Consider the following 15,293-nt stretch of genomic DNA (forward strand, 5'->3'; position numbering starts at 1 on the left):
GCCCGATAAATTAGAAATCTCTTTTGAAAGTATTTCCAAACGTTATTCTCCTATTTCATAGTTCACTTAAAAATAGAAAATGATTGAGCTTAGCCAACACTTGTACCTTCATCAGACTTTTATTAAATAGCTGATAACAAACATTTAGCATTACTACAATTTTGCCTTTTTTAAATTATGTATAGATAATATAAATAAAAAATTAATAACTTCCAGTTACATAGGGGAAAATCAAAAAATACTCATTTCACTCATTAGAACGGCAGTGACGTCACAAGCGATGCTATAGAAGACAGAAAGTGGCACTTATTTTATTTCTCCCTTGGTGCAACGACACATGGCACCACAGTCATTTATAAGGCTTTGGTCATTTCCGCAGGTGTTACCGGTCATAAAATCTTTGCAGTTTGCATAGTCATCCATATATAGGCAAGGGTTGGCTGGTAAAAAAAAAAAACATAAATACGTATTATAAATATATCTAAAAAGTAAATGTTTTAGTTAATAAAAATAGGTAGCATTGACAAATATTTTTTTGAAATTTTACAAGATGTTTCCTTTCATAAAATTAAAATAGTTGAGCTTTGCCAAGGCTTGTAATTTTAACAAATGATATGCTTTTAATTTATTCAAGCACTTTGTAATCAACACTGGCTTCCCATTGCCCAACAAATAAATTCAAAAACATTAACAATAACATACAAAGCCATTTACAACTCTGCCCCGAGCTACATCACCATCTTATCTCCAAATATTACCATAACTGTCCTCTCCGCTCCTCCAAAGACCTTCTGCTCTCTAGCTCCCTTGTCTCCTCATCCCAAGCTTATCTCCAGGACTCCTCCAGAGCCTCTCATTCTCTGGAACTCACTACCCCAATCTGTCTGGTTATCTCTTACTCTGTCCACTTTTAGGCGATCCCTGAAAACTCATCTCTTCAGGGAGGCCTATCCTACCTCAGCTAACAGTGGAATCTTCTACTTCCCTCATCAGTTCATCCCTCCCAGTTACCACCTATTGTCTCATCACTTAGACTGTAAGTTCGCAGGAGCAGGGCTCTCCTAACCCTCTTGTATTGAATTGTATTGTTGCCATACAGGTCCTGGCAGACAGGGGAGGACTGAGCCAGGGGGCAGGGGGGCATTTGCTCCCTGGGCCGCTCTGATGCCTCATAAAAAGGCTGCACCACTTCTGCCACAAATATGCCTAAAGGATTCCTGGTAAAGAGAAGCAAAAAGTCCCTGCCGCTGACCTACTGAGTGAGGTTTGAAGACAAGGACAAAGCGCAGACCTTCCCCTCCAGCATGGATGGTGTAAACTGTGTCTGAGCAGAGGCCAGGTTCCATGCCCCACTGGAGACTCTTCTGCCCTGGCCAGCCCCAACCGAGCTCCCCCCAACCTCCCCCTGCTTGCTAGGTCGGGAACCCGGATTCAGCCAGTAAGTAGAGAGTATCTGGAGCAGGGCTTCAGCTTGGAATGGGGGTCAGGAGGAGGATTTGGAGAGTGTGGGGGGGGGGGGGTGAGGGAAAGTGGGAGGGGGACGAGTCACTGCACCATGGGCCTCTGGTTTGTACTTGCCCCCTGGGCTAAAAGTCACCAGTCTGCCCCTGCTGGCAGATGCCAGAAGAGATCCCCGATAGGCGTGACAAGTTCATTATAAAGCAGAACTAAACAAAATACTCACCTGCACCTTACAATGATGTGATGGTTACATCCCTTGCCAGTTGCTGTCATGTTCTCCCTGGGCTACCTCCAGGTGCCAGGTTTTGGCCACTTAATTGGCCAGCAGGGGATGACATGATCCCGCACATGTGCACAGGAGTAAATAATTACAGGACAGCTAACTTTACATTCAGAAGAAGACTGCGAACAGATACAGTCTTATTGCAGAAGAGACCTAGCATGTCTCTCCTGCTATCAAGAGCCCACACTTTTTAAAAATACAGGTTTAGTAATGGAGATCACTGTTGCTGATTACATGAAAGTGTAAATAAAGCTAAAACTGTATTTCTTTTTACTTTTGTAGTGAAAGGTTAGAACCCTTTGTATTCGTCTAGGTGAAAAAATGCAAGGTTTTGAGCTTTCACTAGAACCGGAATAAAGAGAAATCTTCCAATGGTAAGACTTGTTTCAGTGTCAATTGTCTAAGAGGACCTTTCCCTCACTACAGGACAGGAAATGAAGAGAATTCTCCCCCATGGGATACAGATGCAAAGAAATACCATAGCGGTTTTTACCATTCCCTACCCCATCCAAAATCATTTAAAAAAAGTTTGCTTTGAGTTACACTTTAACCACATGCCGACCGTGCTATAGCTAGGCTGATTATCAGTGCAGTCCCAACAGTGTACACCAGTACTGCCAATCTGTGCCCACAAGTGCTGCATATCAGTGCCTCTTCATCAGTGTCACCTACCAGTACCCATCAGTGCCGCCTATCAGTACAGCCTGATCAGTGCCCACCAGTGCCGTCCACCAGTGCTGCCAATCTGTGCCCACCAATGCTGCCAATCTGTGCCCACCAGTGCTGCCATGAGTGCCCACGAGTGCTTCCTCATCAGTGTCGCCTACCAGTGCCCATAAGTGCCGCCTATCAGTGCCCATCAGTGCCACATATCAGTGCAGCCCATCAGTGCAGTCTATCAGTGTCAATCAATGCCCGCCAGTGCCGCCTCATCAGTATTGCCTCATCAGTGCCCATCAGTGCAGCCTATCAGCGCCTATCAGTGCAGCCTCATCAGTGCACATCAGTAAGAGCCCATTCACACTAGCGCGACTTGTCAGCCTGACAAGTCGCGCTCCCTCGCGGTCCATTGACCGCTACAGGACCCGTTCTAATAGGAGCGACACAAGTCGCTCCGACTTAGAAAATGGGTCCTGTACTATTTCGGGGTGACCTCGGAGCGACTTGCATAGACTTCCATTATGTGAAGTCTCTGCAAGTCACTCCGAAGTCGTGGTGCGCGGTTATGCACAAGTCGCCCCCGAAGTAGTAAGGAGTCGTGTCTCCTCTATGTGAACCGGCTCTTAAGGAGAATAATTAACAAGAAAGCTATAACAACATTTTATAACAAACAATGCAAACCTTTTTTTTTTACAAAATGTTTGGTCTTTATTTGTTTATTTAGTAAAAATTGAAAAACCCAGTGGTGATTAAATACCACCAAAAGAAAGATCTATTTGTGTGAAAAAAAAATGATAAAGAATTTAGTTTGGGTACAGCGTTATTGGGTATGACCGCGCAATTGTCATTCAAAGTGTGGCAGCTCTGAAAGCTAAAAATTGGCCTGGGCAGAAAGGGGATAAAAGTGCCCAGTAGGCAAGTGGTTAATAAACACCTACACATGGACCAAGGGTAAAATGGCTTGAAAACTTACTGCAAAGGTTATTTTCACAGGAGTTTGGACATTCTGCACAAGGCTTTCCCTTTTTGTATGGGTATGCTGTAGGTTTTTGGTTCCCTCTGTAAAAAAAAAATAACATAAAAAAAATACACAATGCAGATATCTAAAGAACATATTAGAGAAAAGATGCCCATGTAATTTATGATATACCTGTGTCAGCTAGTAAGCAGTGATCAAGCAGACTTTTACAGAATAGTCTGCCAGTTCCTCCACCCCAAACTCGCTCACCCAAACTGTCCCCACAAATTTGGGAGCATTAAATTGTCCAAAATGTCTTGGTATGCTGACGCCTCAAGAGTTCCCTTCACTGGAACTAAGGGGCCAAGCCCAACCGTTGAAAAACAACCCCACACCATAAATCCCCCTCCACCAAATGATTTGGACCAGTGCACAAAGCAAGGCCCATAAAGACATGGATGAGCGGGTTTGGGGTCAAGGAACTTGACTGATCCTGACCTTAACCTGATAGAACACCTTTGGGATGAATTAGAGCAGAGACTGCGAGCCAGGCCTTCTCGTCCCATCAGTGCCTGACCTCACAAATGTGCTTCTGTAAGAATGGTCAAACATTCCCATAGACACACTCCTAAACCTTGTGGTTTCCCAGAAGAGTGGAAGCTGGTATAGCTGCAAAGGGTGGGTCAACTCAATATTGAACCCTGCGGACTAAGACTGGGATGCCATTAAAGTTCATGTGCGTGTAAAGGCAGGCGTCCCAATACTTTTGATAATATAGTGTATTTTGCTGCCTTAGTCATTTTAAGCCACTTTAGTTCCCAGATGAAAGAACACATTTTGGTTATCATAATGTCAGTAAAAGCCTGACCCTATTTTACCATGGTCTTCACATCGGTTTAACAATGTTTTAACACCCCTATTATGCCGTATATGGACAAGAATGCAAAAACCTTTGGGGCAGTGGTCAGCATGTGCACCCTTCGCTGCCCTGACCAATCTAAGTACAGACAATAAGCATGGCTTTTCTCAGCTAGGAGGGGAAGGTATACTTTTACTTCCTCTGGGTCACTTACTCGAAAGGTAACCACACTTATTTTACACCTGCCTCTAGGGCCGGGCCTTTTGGAATTTTTTATTCCTGGCCGAAGGGCCTGCCATGGTATTTTACTATGGTACCAGCACTTATCCACTTACCCTTTCCCTTTTTTTTTTGTATGTGTTTGTCACTTTTCTTTTTGCACAGCACTGTATGCACTTTCTCACTCCCCGATTAGTAGGGTGTAGGTCCTCAGACCTGCCCTGAAAGTCTTGTGGGGGAGGGCACATGGCCTTCTGGTCAGGTTTTCCCCCTCCCATGGGGGTCTCCCTTCAGGGGAGCCCCACCTAGTACTTAGGGTTGGCCTGTTTTAGTAGGCCTCCCAAAGAAAGGGGTCCAACTGGTTTCGGCAAGGTGGACCAGTGTGTACCCCAGTCCCTGTCAGGAGCCTTGCACCCGGGGGATCAGGTTAAGGATCCTTTCTCTTCAGAGGAGGACCATGTGTACACCCCGTGCATTTTTTTGTGTATGCACACTTTTTTTTTTTTTTTTTTGCACCGGCTGTTACGTTTTTGTGAGTGTGTTTCACCAATAAACTCCATTTCATGAGTGCTGTTTTTAATAATACTTACGCTGGGCCGTAATGGCACACAAAGTTATACTTGTTGACCAGATTTGGACATTCAGCAACACCACATCCTATGAGAGAGGAAGTGCCCCACATCACCTAGGAAAAAAATACAAAATAAAATTCAGATTTCAGTGGTGCATCCTATAAAACTTACTTACATTTAGAAATATTAGAATGTCTATAAACTCACTAGGTATAACAAAACAAAATAAAATTATGATGAAATAAAGCTCTATGTACAAAATTATAAATTTTGGTTAGGATTGGGACCCTAAGTTAGTAAATCGAGACCTCAGTTTAGTATGAACAGAGAAACAAATACATAGTTACATATGGCGCTTTTCCACTGCATGGTATGGATCGGTTTGGCTCGGTTTGGCGCTTTTCCACTGCATGGTACCGCATGGTACGGGTTAGAACGGTTTGGTACAGCGGCGGTTTACCACTACATGGTACGGCGTCGGTACGGCTCGCTTAAACAGTACCACCTCGGTTGGGGTTCCAAGCAGGCCGTACCCATACCATATCCCACAATCCTTTGCATGCAGCATTGATTGTTTGTCACTACTGGCCACTGATTGGTCAGAGAATCGTTGTAATCCCACCCACTTACTACTAAGTACTACAACAGTGGAAAAGTAAACCAAGCCGAGTAGAGCCTATACAGTGCTGAAAGGTGGTGACTCGTACCACGCAGTGGAAAAGCAAACTGAGCCGAGCTGGGCCAAGCAGTGCTGAGAGGAGCCGAGCCGGTACTTGCAGTGGAAAAGTGCCAATAGTTAGGCAGGTTGAAAAAAGACACAAGGCCATCTAGCTCAACTAAAAAAAAAAAAAAAAAGAAAACACAACCATACAATCCCATATACACAATCCTATACCACAGTTGATCCAGAGGAAGGCAAAAAAAAACAGCAAATCATGACCCAATTTGTTCCAGCAGGGGAAAAAATTCCTTCCTGATCCCCTGAGAGGCAATCGGATATTTCCTGGATCTTTACCTATAAATATTAGTACCCAGTTAGATTATGTACACCTAGGAAAGAATCCAGGCCTTTCTTAAAGAAATCTACTGAGCTGGCCAAGTCCACCTCTGGAGGGAGTCTAATCCACATTTTCACAGCTCTTACTGTGAAGAAACCTTTCCGTATTTGGAGACAAAATGTATTTTCCTCTAGACGTAAAGAGTGCCCCCTTGTCCTCTGTGATGACCTTAACGTGAATAACTCAACACCAAGTCCACTATATGGACCCCTTATGTATTTATACATGGTGATCCTATTCCCCCTTAATCTCCTCTTCTCAAGAGAGAATACATTCAGTTCCTGTAATCTTTTCTCATAGCTGAGCTCCTCCATGCCTCTTATCAGTTTGGTTGCCCTTCTCTGCACTTTCTCCAGTTCCCCAAAATTGACCTAACCTCTCGTCTCTTCACCATTCAGCAGCCAAGAGTAAGGAAAATACCTGGAACTTCCAAGTATGGGGAAATATGGACTTCTTCCACTTCTTTCTACAAATGGGTGTTTGCTTATTGGCTCCTCATTCTTAAATTAGAGTGGGGAGAGAGTCCTTGGGTCTGTCAGGTCACGAGTTGGAGCTTACACAGGACTTCCTCTCTTCATGGTTTGTGGCCAAACCAAGTGGTGGGGGACCAAATGAAAGGTGAGTATGTGCTACTTATGAAAAAGGTAACATAATATAAAGTTGAACTATATATGAGGTCTGTACCAAAAGTACTGTAAAAGTGGGCATAACTTTTTGTATTAATTTACATAGGTCATTCAAATTTCATGTGTTGGCAGAGTAATGGGGAGGGAACAATGCTGTTTTCCTAAATCAATATTTACTACGCATGTTATCTTGGCTTTGACGTGACATGTAACGATCTGCCCTCTACTCCTCTACTGTCTGTGTTTGTAAATGCCTGTATATACGAGGGCTCTACTTCACATATAGGTAGAGTAACTCTTCCTTTATAGTAACTCATCTTCTTCTTCATTGCAGTTAAATAATGGATTCCAAGCAGAAGGAAGGTGCCGTCATTGGGTTCTCGATAAAGGAGGGGTGCAGGCTATCCGACATCCACAGAAGTCTACAGAATGTTTACGGAGATGACTCCATTAACCACTTGCCGACTGCCGCACGACTATTTACGGCGGCAGTCAGCCCCTCATAGGCAAAGTGACGTAGGGCTACGTCGCTCACCTGTGAGGCTCTAGGGGGCAAGCGCGCGCCGCTGGATGCAGACTCCCACCCCCGCTCGCTCCCTAACATGTCCACGCGTGTGACCGGCGGACCCGATGTCCGCCGGTCACTCGCGATCGTCCGGTACAGAGGGAGAAAGGCAGCCGGCTAATGTAAACAAAGCCGCCTGTCATTCTCCCCTGTGTAAGTGCAGAGATCATACGGTCCTGCTATGTAGGATTGTATATCTCTGTAGTTACACAAACAGCCACATCCCTTCACAGTTAGAAGCACGCCCCTAAGGACACACTTAACCCCTCCTTCTCCAATAAAGTTAACCCCTTCCCTGCCAGTGTCATTTGTACAGTAACAGTGCATATATATATAGCACTGATTACTGCAGTAATGTCACTGGTACCCCCAAAAGTGTCAAAAATGTCAGTCAGGGGTCCGATCTGTCTGCCACAATGTCGCAGTCCCGCAAAAAAAAATCGCAGATCGCCGCCATTACTCGTTAAAAAAAAAACAATAAAAATGACAAAAATCTTTCCCTTAGTTAGTAAACGCAATAACTTTTGCGCAAACCAATCAAAATACGCTTATTGTGATTTTTTTTACCAAACATATGTAGCAGAAAACAATTTGGCCTAAAATGTTAAAAAATTTTGATTTTTACTTTTTTCGGGGGGAATTTCATATAAAAAAATGTGAATAATAATGTTATTTTTTCAAAATTGACGCTCTTTTTTTGTTTATAGCGCATGATCAAAAAATCGCACGGGTGATCAAATACCACCAAAAGAAAGCTCTGTTTGTGGGGAAAAAAGGACATCAATTTCATTTGGGTACAGCGTCGCACGACCGCGCAATTGTCCGTTAAATTCACGCAGTGCCGAATCGCAAAATAGGGCCTGGTCAGGGGGTAAAATCTTCCGGGGCTTAAGTGGTTAACAACAGTCTCCAGTGAAAAGACATTGCTCTTGTCAAAGGTGTAATCTCTGTAAACATTCTGTAGATTTCTGTGGATGTCAGACAGCCTGCAACCCCTCCTTGATCAAGAACTAACTGATAGCACATTACTTCTGCTTGGAATCTATTATCTACCTGCAATGAAAAGAGAAGAAGAAGAAGAAGAGTTACTCTACCAACATGTGAAATTTGAACAACCTATGTAAGTTAATTAAAAAAGTTATGCCCGCTTTTGCATTACTTTTAGTACAGTACTATCTCTGCTGCAGTTAAAGAGTTCCACCCTGAAATTTTTTTTTTTCACTGTCCGCTTGTTCTTAATTACCTGTAAAACAATTGGATAATTAAACATTTTTTTTTTTTATTCACTTACCTTGTTTTTAAAGAAAATATACTTAACTTACTTCCTCTTCCTCCCTCTGCGGACACGGCCGCCGCTGTCACTTCCTTCTTGTGTTGAATCCTGGGAGCTGAACGTCATCGCTCCCAGGAATCAATGCGCCTGCACCGGCCCCACTCGTCAGTTCCGGCGCAGGCGTGTCATTCCCTGCTAAACAGCTTCTGGGCATGCCTAGAAGCTATGCAGGGAGGACGCGCCTTCACCGGAACTGACGAGCGGGGCCGGTGCAGGCCATTCTGGGACTGAAAAGGACGCCGAAGAGGACGCCCTGGCTTCAGCTGCCAACACCTGAGATGGCAGCACTGGACAAGAAATTTTCAAGGTAAGTATTTCTTCTAAAATGTAAGTAAACCTGGGGACAGTTCAGAGGCTATCATTGCTGAAATGCACTAGCCCTGACTGTCCCGGGGGTATTTTTATTTACATTTTTTTTTTCAGGCCGGAACTCCGCTTTAATCACACCTACAGGTCTCCCTCCCCTAGGCTGTAATTGGACAGTAAAAGGACAAGCAGCAGACTGAAAAGCTTATCCCTTTGTCGCTCTGATCTCTCCGCCCATCAGCATGCTCTATGTTAGCACAATGGATTGACTCTTAGTGCTGCTTCTTCCCAGTCGGAACTCTACTATAAAGAGGACTAATAATTAAGATTTAGGTACTAAAAATTAAAAAAAGAAATGTTCACCCACCCACCCCACTCATTTTTTTTCTTCTTCTGCTTACCAGGTGGTGTGTTAAGTAGATTTGAGATACTCAGCCACCCATAGGATGTCCTGCTGAGATCCTCCCGCCACTGTTGGGTCCCAAGCCGCCATGTTGTTTATGATGTCATTGACAGGCCTGCCGGCCTTTTTGGGTTCAGCTGGCATTCCTCATGATGATGCGGCACTGGCATGCCCCCAATCCACTATGCAAATTAGGCGCTATGCCTCCTGGGATATGTAAAGTGCTTTGTTATCCGCAAAGTCGCCAATTGACCCCATTTTGACATGCGATTTGACATCTAATTGTCAAAGCTTAATTGAACATGCTGAAGTTAGAAGCCTATTGGCTACCATGCACAGCTGCACCAGATTTTGAGTGCTCCAGTTTCAGTTAGGCTCGGTTCACACAGCTGCGACTTGGGATCTTATCGCTTTCGAATTGATCGCACGATAATCTGATCATTAGTACACAGCTTTCGACAGCCGATCACGACATTTCGTCCAACAAAATCCGAAGGGACAAACACGAAAACTTTTGTCGTACGATAGCCTAGCAATCGAGTATGTGTCCGCTAGAAATCGATAGACAAAGACCACGCATGATCAGGAACAGGAAATTAAGATACATAGCTATGCAACCAGGAAGCTTTTCCAGAATCGTGCGAAAAAAATCATACGTTTAGTACGCATTGTTGAATTCAATACTAGTATCATGCAACAAAATGCGAATGATAAGTTGTCCGATTATCTAATACGAGGCATTACTTGTTAGAGCCCAAGTCGTGTGACGTGAAAATCTATTTTAGTCAACAAGAGCTGTCTTAGGCCCCTTTCACACTTGAGCGGCTTGTCCTGCGACTTGGCACTGCAAGGACGCATGGCAAGTCGTACCCTATGATTTCCAATAAGTACCGTTCATATCTGTGCAACTTCAAGTCGCAGCGACTTCAAAGTAGTCCCTGCACTACTTTGGTCCGACTTTGATACGACTTAAGGTCCAAAGACCTCAACATTACACAGGCATTGCTTCAAGTCGCGTCAAAGTCATGTCAAAGTCACACTACTTTCAGGTCGCACAAGTGTAAAAGGGGCCTCAATTAGCATTACTGAAGTCGCTCTCACTTTAAAAAGGGTTCCAATACTACTTCAAGGTGACTTCTATGCGACTTGTGCCTATAGGCTTTAATGGAAGTTGCCTTCAATTCGGATCCTCATCTTAATTGATGTCATTTGGATCCAACATTACAGGAAGATTATCCAGGCATTCCCTAAAGTTGCTTCAAAGTCACACCAAAGTTGCACTGAAGTCGCCTTTACAAGTTGCATTGTAAGTTGCGTGACTTTCAGGTCGTGGTAATGTGAACCAAGCCTAATTCTACCCCAGTGTGTGTGAGATGCATGTCTCATCACACTTTAATTTTTCAGTCTTTTATATGATCCACAAAGATTCCACTTTGGTGAAACATTGCAATTAAAGTGTAGGTGCACTCTCGCTATGATTTAGAAAGTTTATGAAATTAACTTTTTCTAGAACCAGGGAGGTAACACCACTAAATTTCTTCATTTTAATAGAGAGGGGGTTGTCACCCTGTTAGGTGTGCTCTTTAGCACAGATGTATGAATCACAAGAGCGGCCTCACAGAATTACATACAAACAGTTCATAAACCATACGTGTATTTCTAGTGTCTTTTAAAGTGGAAGTAAACCCATCACTTTTAACAGTCTCAAAAAAAACATTGGTTGTACTCTCAACCAAACTGTCAAACCATCCAATGACTGGTGTCATAACTGATCACATGTGCAGCATCAAGGCAGTTGAAGATCAAACCGAGGCAAAGATGGTCCCTTCCTTGGCTGAAAACGATAGGAGGGCTTAGTTCCACTTTAAATTGCTTGGCTGGAGTTCAGCTATAAGAAGATCATTGTCCATACAGTTGAGTGTCAGACCACCACATTACATTATTTTAGCCCTACCTGAGTGTAGTGTCCGACTTCTGCTCCATTTACAGTTCCAACTCCAAAACTAAAGTCCACATTTTCACTGAACCAACAGTCGGTCACAATGTCCCAGGTTACTTTGTATGGTGCCAGAAATATATTTTCACCACACCTCATATCTGATAACAGACAATGAAAGAGAAATTCATTAAACAATTAAAAATATCTTCTTCTTGGGTTGGGTTGGGTTGGGTTCTTGGGCTTCCTTGACTTCATAACAGCAACAATTCTGGTGAAAAGGTTTTGAAGAAAGTTTGTACATAAGAAGTATGGAGAGGTGGTTTTTGCTGACATCTTCTTTTGCAAAATATCACTTATCTGGCTGTCATGCCAGTCCTTTGGGGGTCACTTTTACGAGCTTGGCCACAAATGCACAGTAAATAGGGCCACTCTGCAGGGGCCCACAACTGCATGCTTCTGCCAGGTCCAAGGGGTTAAAACAGGAGGTGAGAAAGCAACACCACTATGCCTACTTTCACCCCTTGTTTTCTGTACTGCACAAGGTTGCAGGGCACTTACAGAGTGGCCTCATTCACTTGAATGGGTAATGCTTAGCAGGTGCTACACCCACCAACCATGACAGGGCATACAACTCCTGCTGCGACATGTGTACACCCATGGCCACTGCAGCTCAAGGGGGTGTGGTTGGGGCCGGGCTCATAAAAACTCATCTTAACTATAGAGTTTTACCACCCCCAAACTGCAAATGTAAATTAACTCTTACTGTTATGAGCCCCCTATAAGTCTGCTTTTACATTGATGTGCTGTGGTTTACCTGCACCGCGGGTGTAGTGCAGTGCATCTGCAACTTTCCTGGGTTAGCTGCGCTTTGCCATTGGCTTATATTATATCTTGCAGGTGTGGTGCACTTTCTGAAAGCACACCAAATCTCCTGCATTCAGAAAGTGCAACAAACCCGCAGGATATAATAGAAGTCTATGGCTAAGCACAGCAAACCTGCAGGATATAATAGAAGTCTATGGCTAAGTACAGCAAACCTGCAGGAAAGCTGTAGGAACACTGTACTGCACCCGCGGTGAAGATAAACCATGGCGCATCAATGTGAACTATTATGCCCAGTGTATGGCTTCACACTGACCTGAAGATCTCTTCTTTCCTGCTGCTGGCACCACTCTGGAGACCACCAGTCTGGAATATGAGGTGAAGTGCAGTTGGTATCACTCTGCATGGGATGGGAGCCAGCAGTACAGAGGAGGCATTGGCTTATGTGGCTCTTGCTCCCTACTACAGCTCCAACTTTACAAGTAGTCCCTCTGCATTGCACTCTGTTTGATGCTCTGGGATGGTGGGTCAGCAAGCCCAGACCACAATCTACCAGTCATCTGTCCAAGATCTACTGGTAGATCACGATCTACAGGTTGCTGACCCCTGCCCTAACCCCTATGCGATGGAATCCACATACCATCCTACCCAAACCACCCTTCAACTCCAACCTCAACCTGACCATCATCAGTAAATCAGTTGAGTCTTTTCCTCACACTACACTTATCTGTTTTAGGATTTTTTTTTTTTAATATTCCTTTTATAATATATTCCTTTTGAAACCACAGCACATGATTACATGTTTACAAAATACAATATAAAAAGTGCATTGCAAACAAAAATGTGTACAAATTATTATATGATACTTCAAAAAAAGTTTCCTCTATTATTTCTATTAGCATAGGAGCTCCAATATCCCCCAACACCCCTGCTATGGGATCCACATGTTTTCAACTAGTCACCGCAACCCCCATCATTCCAACCAGCTACTATGAAACATCGCCCCTCTTTTACCCTGTAAATAAGAAAGAAGTGGGTTACAACTACTCCCAGTCTCTACACATGGCCGCCATCAGGGGGGGACAGCCGATACACATGTAGGGGGTCCGAGCGCTTGGAGGGGCCCGGGACCCGGCATCCGGGAAGTGTGCAGAAGACAGTAGCCAGGGGAGACATAAGGCAGGAGAGGTGGTGAAGGATAAGTGGATAGTGAGCACAGTAAGCTAGCTGGCAGGGCTGGGACTAGTTTTTTTTCTCCATGTAAAAAACCCGGAAGTGATGTCATAACATCACTTCCGGGTACTCGGCGCCACATTCAAAAAACTGACAGCATTCAAAACAGCCAAACTTAGAGTTTTGCATTCTTTTCAGTGCCGAGGAAGGGAAGACCCCCAGATTCCTCCACAAGGAGTAGCTGGGGAAAAAAAAAAAACATTTTTTACATGTCCGAAAATATCGATCAGTAATAAAAAGTATACATAAAGCAAGCACTTTTTTTTCCAAAGTGGCTAAATTATGGAAGAGTTAAAACCCCATTCCTTTTTTTACCATCTGTGTCCCATTATGAGGTTCCATAGACACAACAGGCAGTGAGAGGGAAATGCCTTTGGAGACAGTTGTCCCCAGAACCGAAGTCCCCATTGGTGACCAAAAGGAAAAAAATAGAGTTGTCACCAGAAGGGGGGGGGGGGTTGGATGGGGGTATTTGAACCCTTCACTACTTCATCCAAAACTAAAAAAAAAAAAATTAATTTTGTTTCACTTTAAAATGACGAGTTAAAGTTTCTGAACATCTATAGTGTGATCCTGGGATATGACACTGTTCTCATGCACTGCTGAATGTGTATGTTCATTGTGTCTGTGCTGAATTATCCTGGATTCCTGAATTCCTGGAAGAGGAGGACATGGGATGGGGGGGATGGGACTGGAGGAGGAAGAGGACATGGCATGGAGGAGAACATAGGATGGAGGAGATGGGACTGGAGGAGGAGGACATGGGATGGAGGAGGACATAGGATGGAGGAGATGGGACTGGAGGAGGAGGACATGGGATGGAGGAGGACATAGGATGGAGGAGATGGGACTGGAGGAGGAGGACATGTGACTGAAGGAGGGACTGGGGGAGAAGGACATGGGATAGAGGACATGGGGTGGAGGAGGAGGATGAAAAAGACATGGGATGGAAGAGATGGAACTGGAGGAGGGTAAGGTCATGGGATTGAGGAGATGGGACTGGAGGAGGAGAAGGACATGGGATGGAGACGATGGGACTGGAGGAGGAGGAGAACATGGGATGGAGGAGATGGGACAGAAAGAGGAGGAGGACATGGGACAGAGAAGATGGGGTTGTAGGAGGAGGAGGACTTGGGATGAAGGAGATGGAACTGAAAGAGGAGGAGGAGGAGGACGTAGGATGGAGAAGATGAGGACATGGGATGGAGGGGATGGGACGGAGTAGGATGACATAGGATGGAGGAGATGGGACTGAAGGAGAAGGACATGGGATCGGGGAGTTAAGACTGGAAGAGGAGGACATGGAATTGGACTCGGTGGGACTTCCAGTGGGCGGGTCCTGGTGAATGTAGATGGTTAGGTCCAGGGACAGGGGGGGATGGGTGGCCAGGGGGCCAGGGGGCCCAGGCCTAAAACTGTGTAAGGGGCCCCAAAATTTCTGATGGCGGCCCCGTCTCTACATATGCCAAAATTAAGGGAAAAGTATGGGCATATAAAAAATAAACCTATATACTCACCTCCATGCTAAAGCTGTTCCATGTGGGCTCTAAGACTAAGATCTGAGCAATCACATGACCACTGATCAGCCAGCTCTTGGTTTGCATGGAGCAGAGTCTCTACATATGCCAAATTTAAAGGGAAAGTATGGTCTCTCTGCAGAGGTTAGTGGTGGGGACTGGCATTACATAATATGCAGCTAGTTTTTTTTTTTTTTTATGTGATATCTGTCTGTCTGTAGATAGGATACATCGAGAAGGGCATTTGAAATGTCAAGCTAATTTCATAACTATATGGGTGACCTGGACTATGAGTGTATACATGCAAGTGTTCATATGAGCATGATATTATAATGCATTCTATATGAAATATAAATTTGCTTACTTGGTATTTTCCTAGGGGTAGGACTGTGTCCTTGTATGCATTTTTTGGCCCAAGCGAGTGCACTTTTTGCAGCATCATCACTCCATGTCTAAAAAGGCAGATGTTAATTTGTAAT

General features: G+C 44.3%; 1 protein-coding gene across 1 annotated transcript in view; it reads right to left on the bottom strand.

The window, feature by feature from the left end:
* Positions 1-254: 254 nt before the first annotated feature.
* Positions 255-15,293, bottom strand: part of LOC309551763 (serotriflin-like) — a 34,580-nt gene continuing 19,541 nt past the window's right edge. The window contains exons 6-10 of the mRNA XM_082252456.1: positions 15,179-15,266; positions 11,258-11,400; positions 5,031-5,125; positions 3,378-3,463; positions 255-440 (exon numbers count right to left, since the gene is read on the bottom strand). Of these exons, the coding sequence (XP_082108582.1) occupies positions 307-440; positions 3,378-3,463; positions 5,031-5,125; positions 11,258-11,400; positions 15,179-15,266 (546 nt within the window). The 3' untranslated portion in view covers positions 255-306. The remainder of the gene's footprint in view (positions 441-3,377; positions 3,464-5,030; positions 5,126-11,257; positions 11,401-15,178; positions 15,267-15,293) is intronic.

Source organism: Pelophylax lessonae (genome assembly GCF_965119305.1).
Source record: "Pelophylax lessonae genome assembly, chromosome: 3".
Classification (NCBI taxonomy): domain Eukaryota; kingdom Metazoa; phylum Chordata; class Amphibia; order Anura; family Ranidae; genus Pelophylax; species Pelophylax lessonae.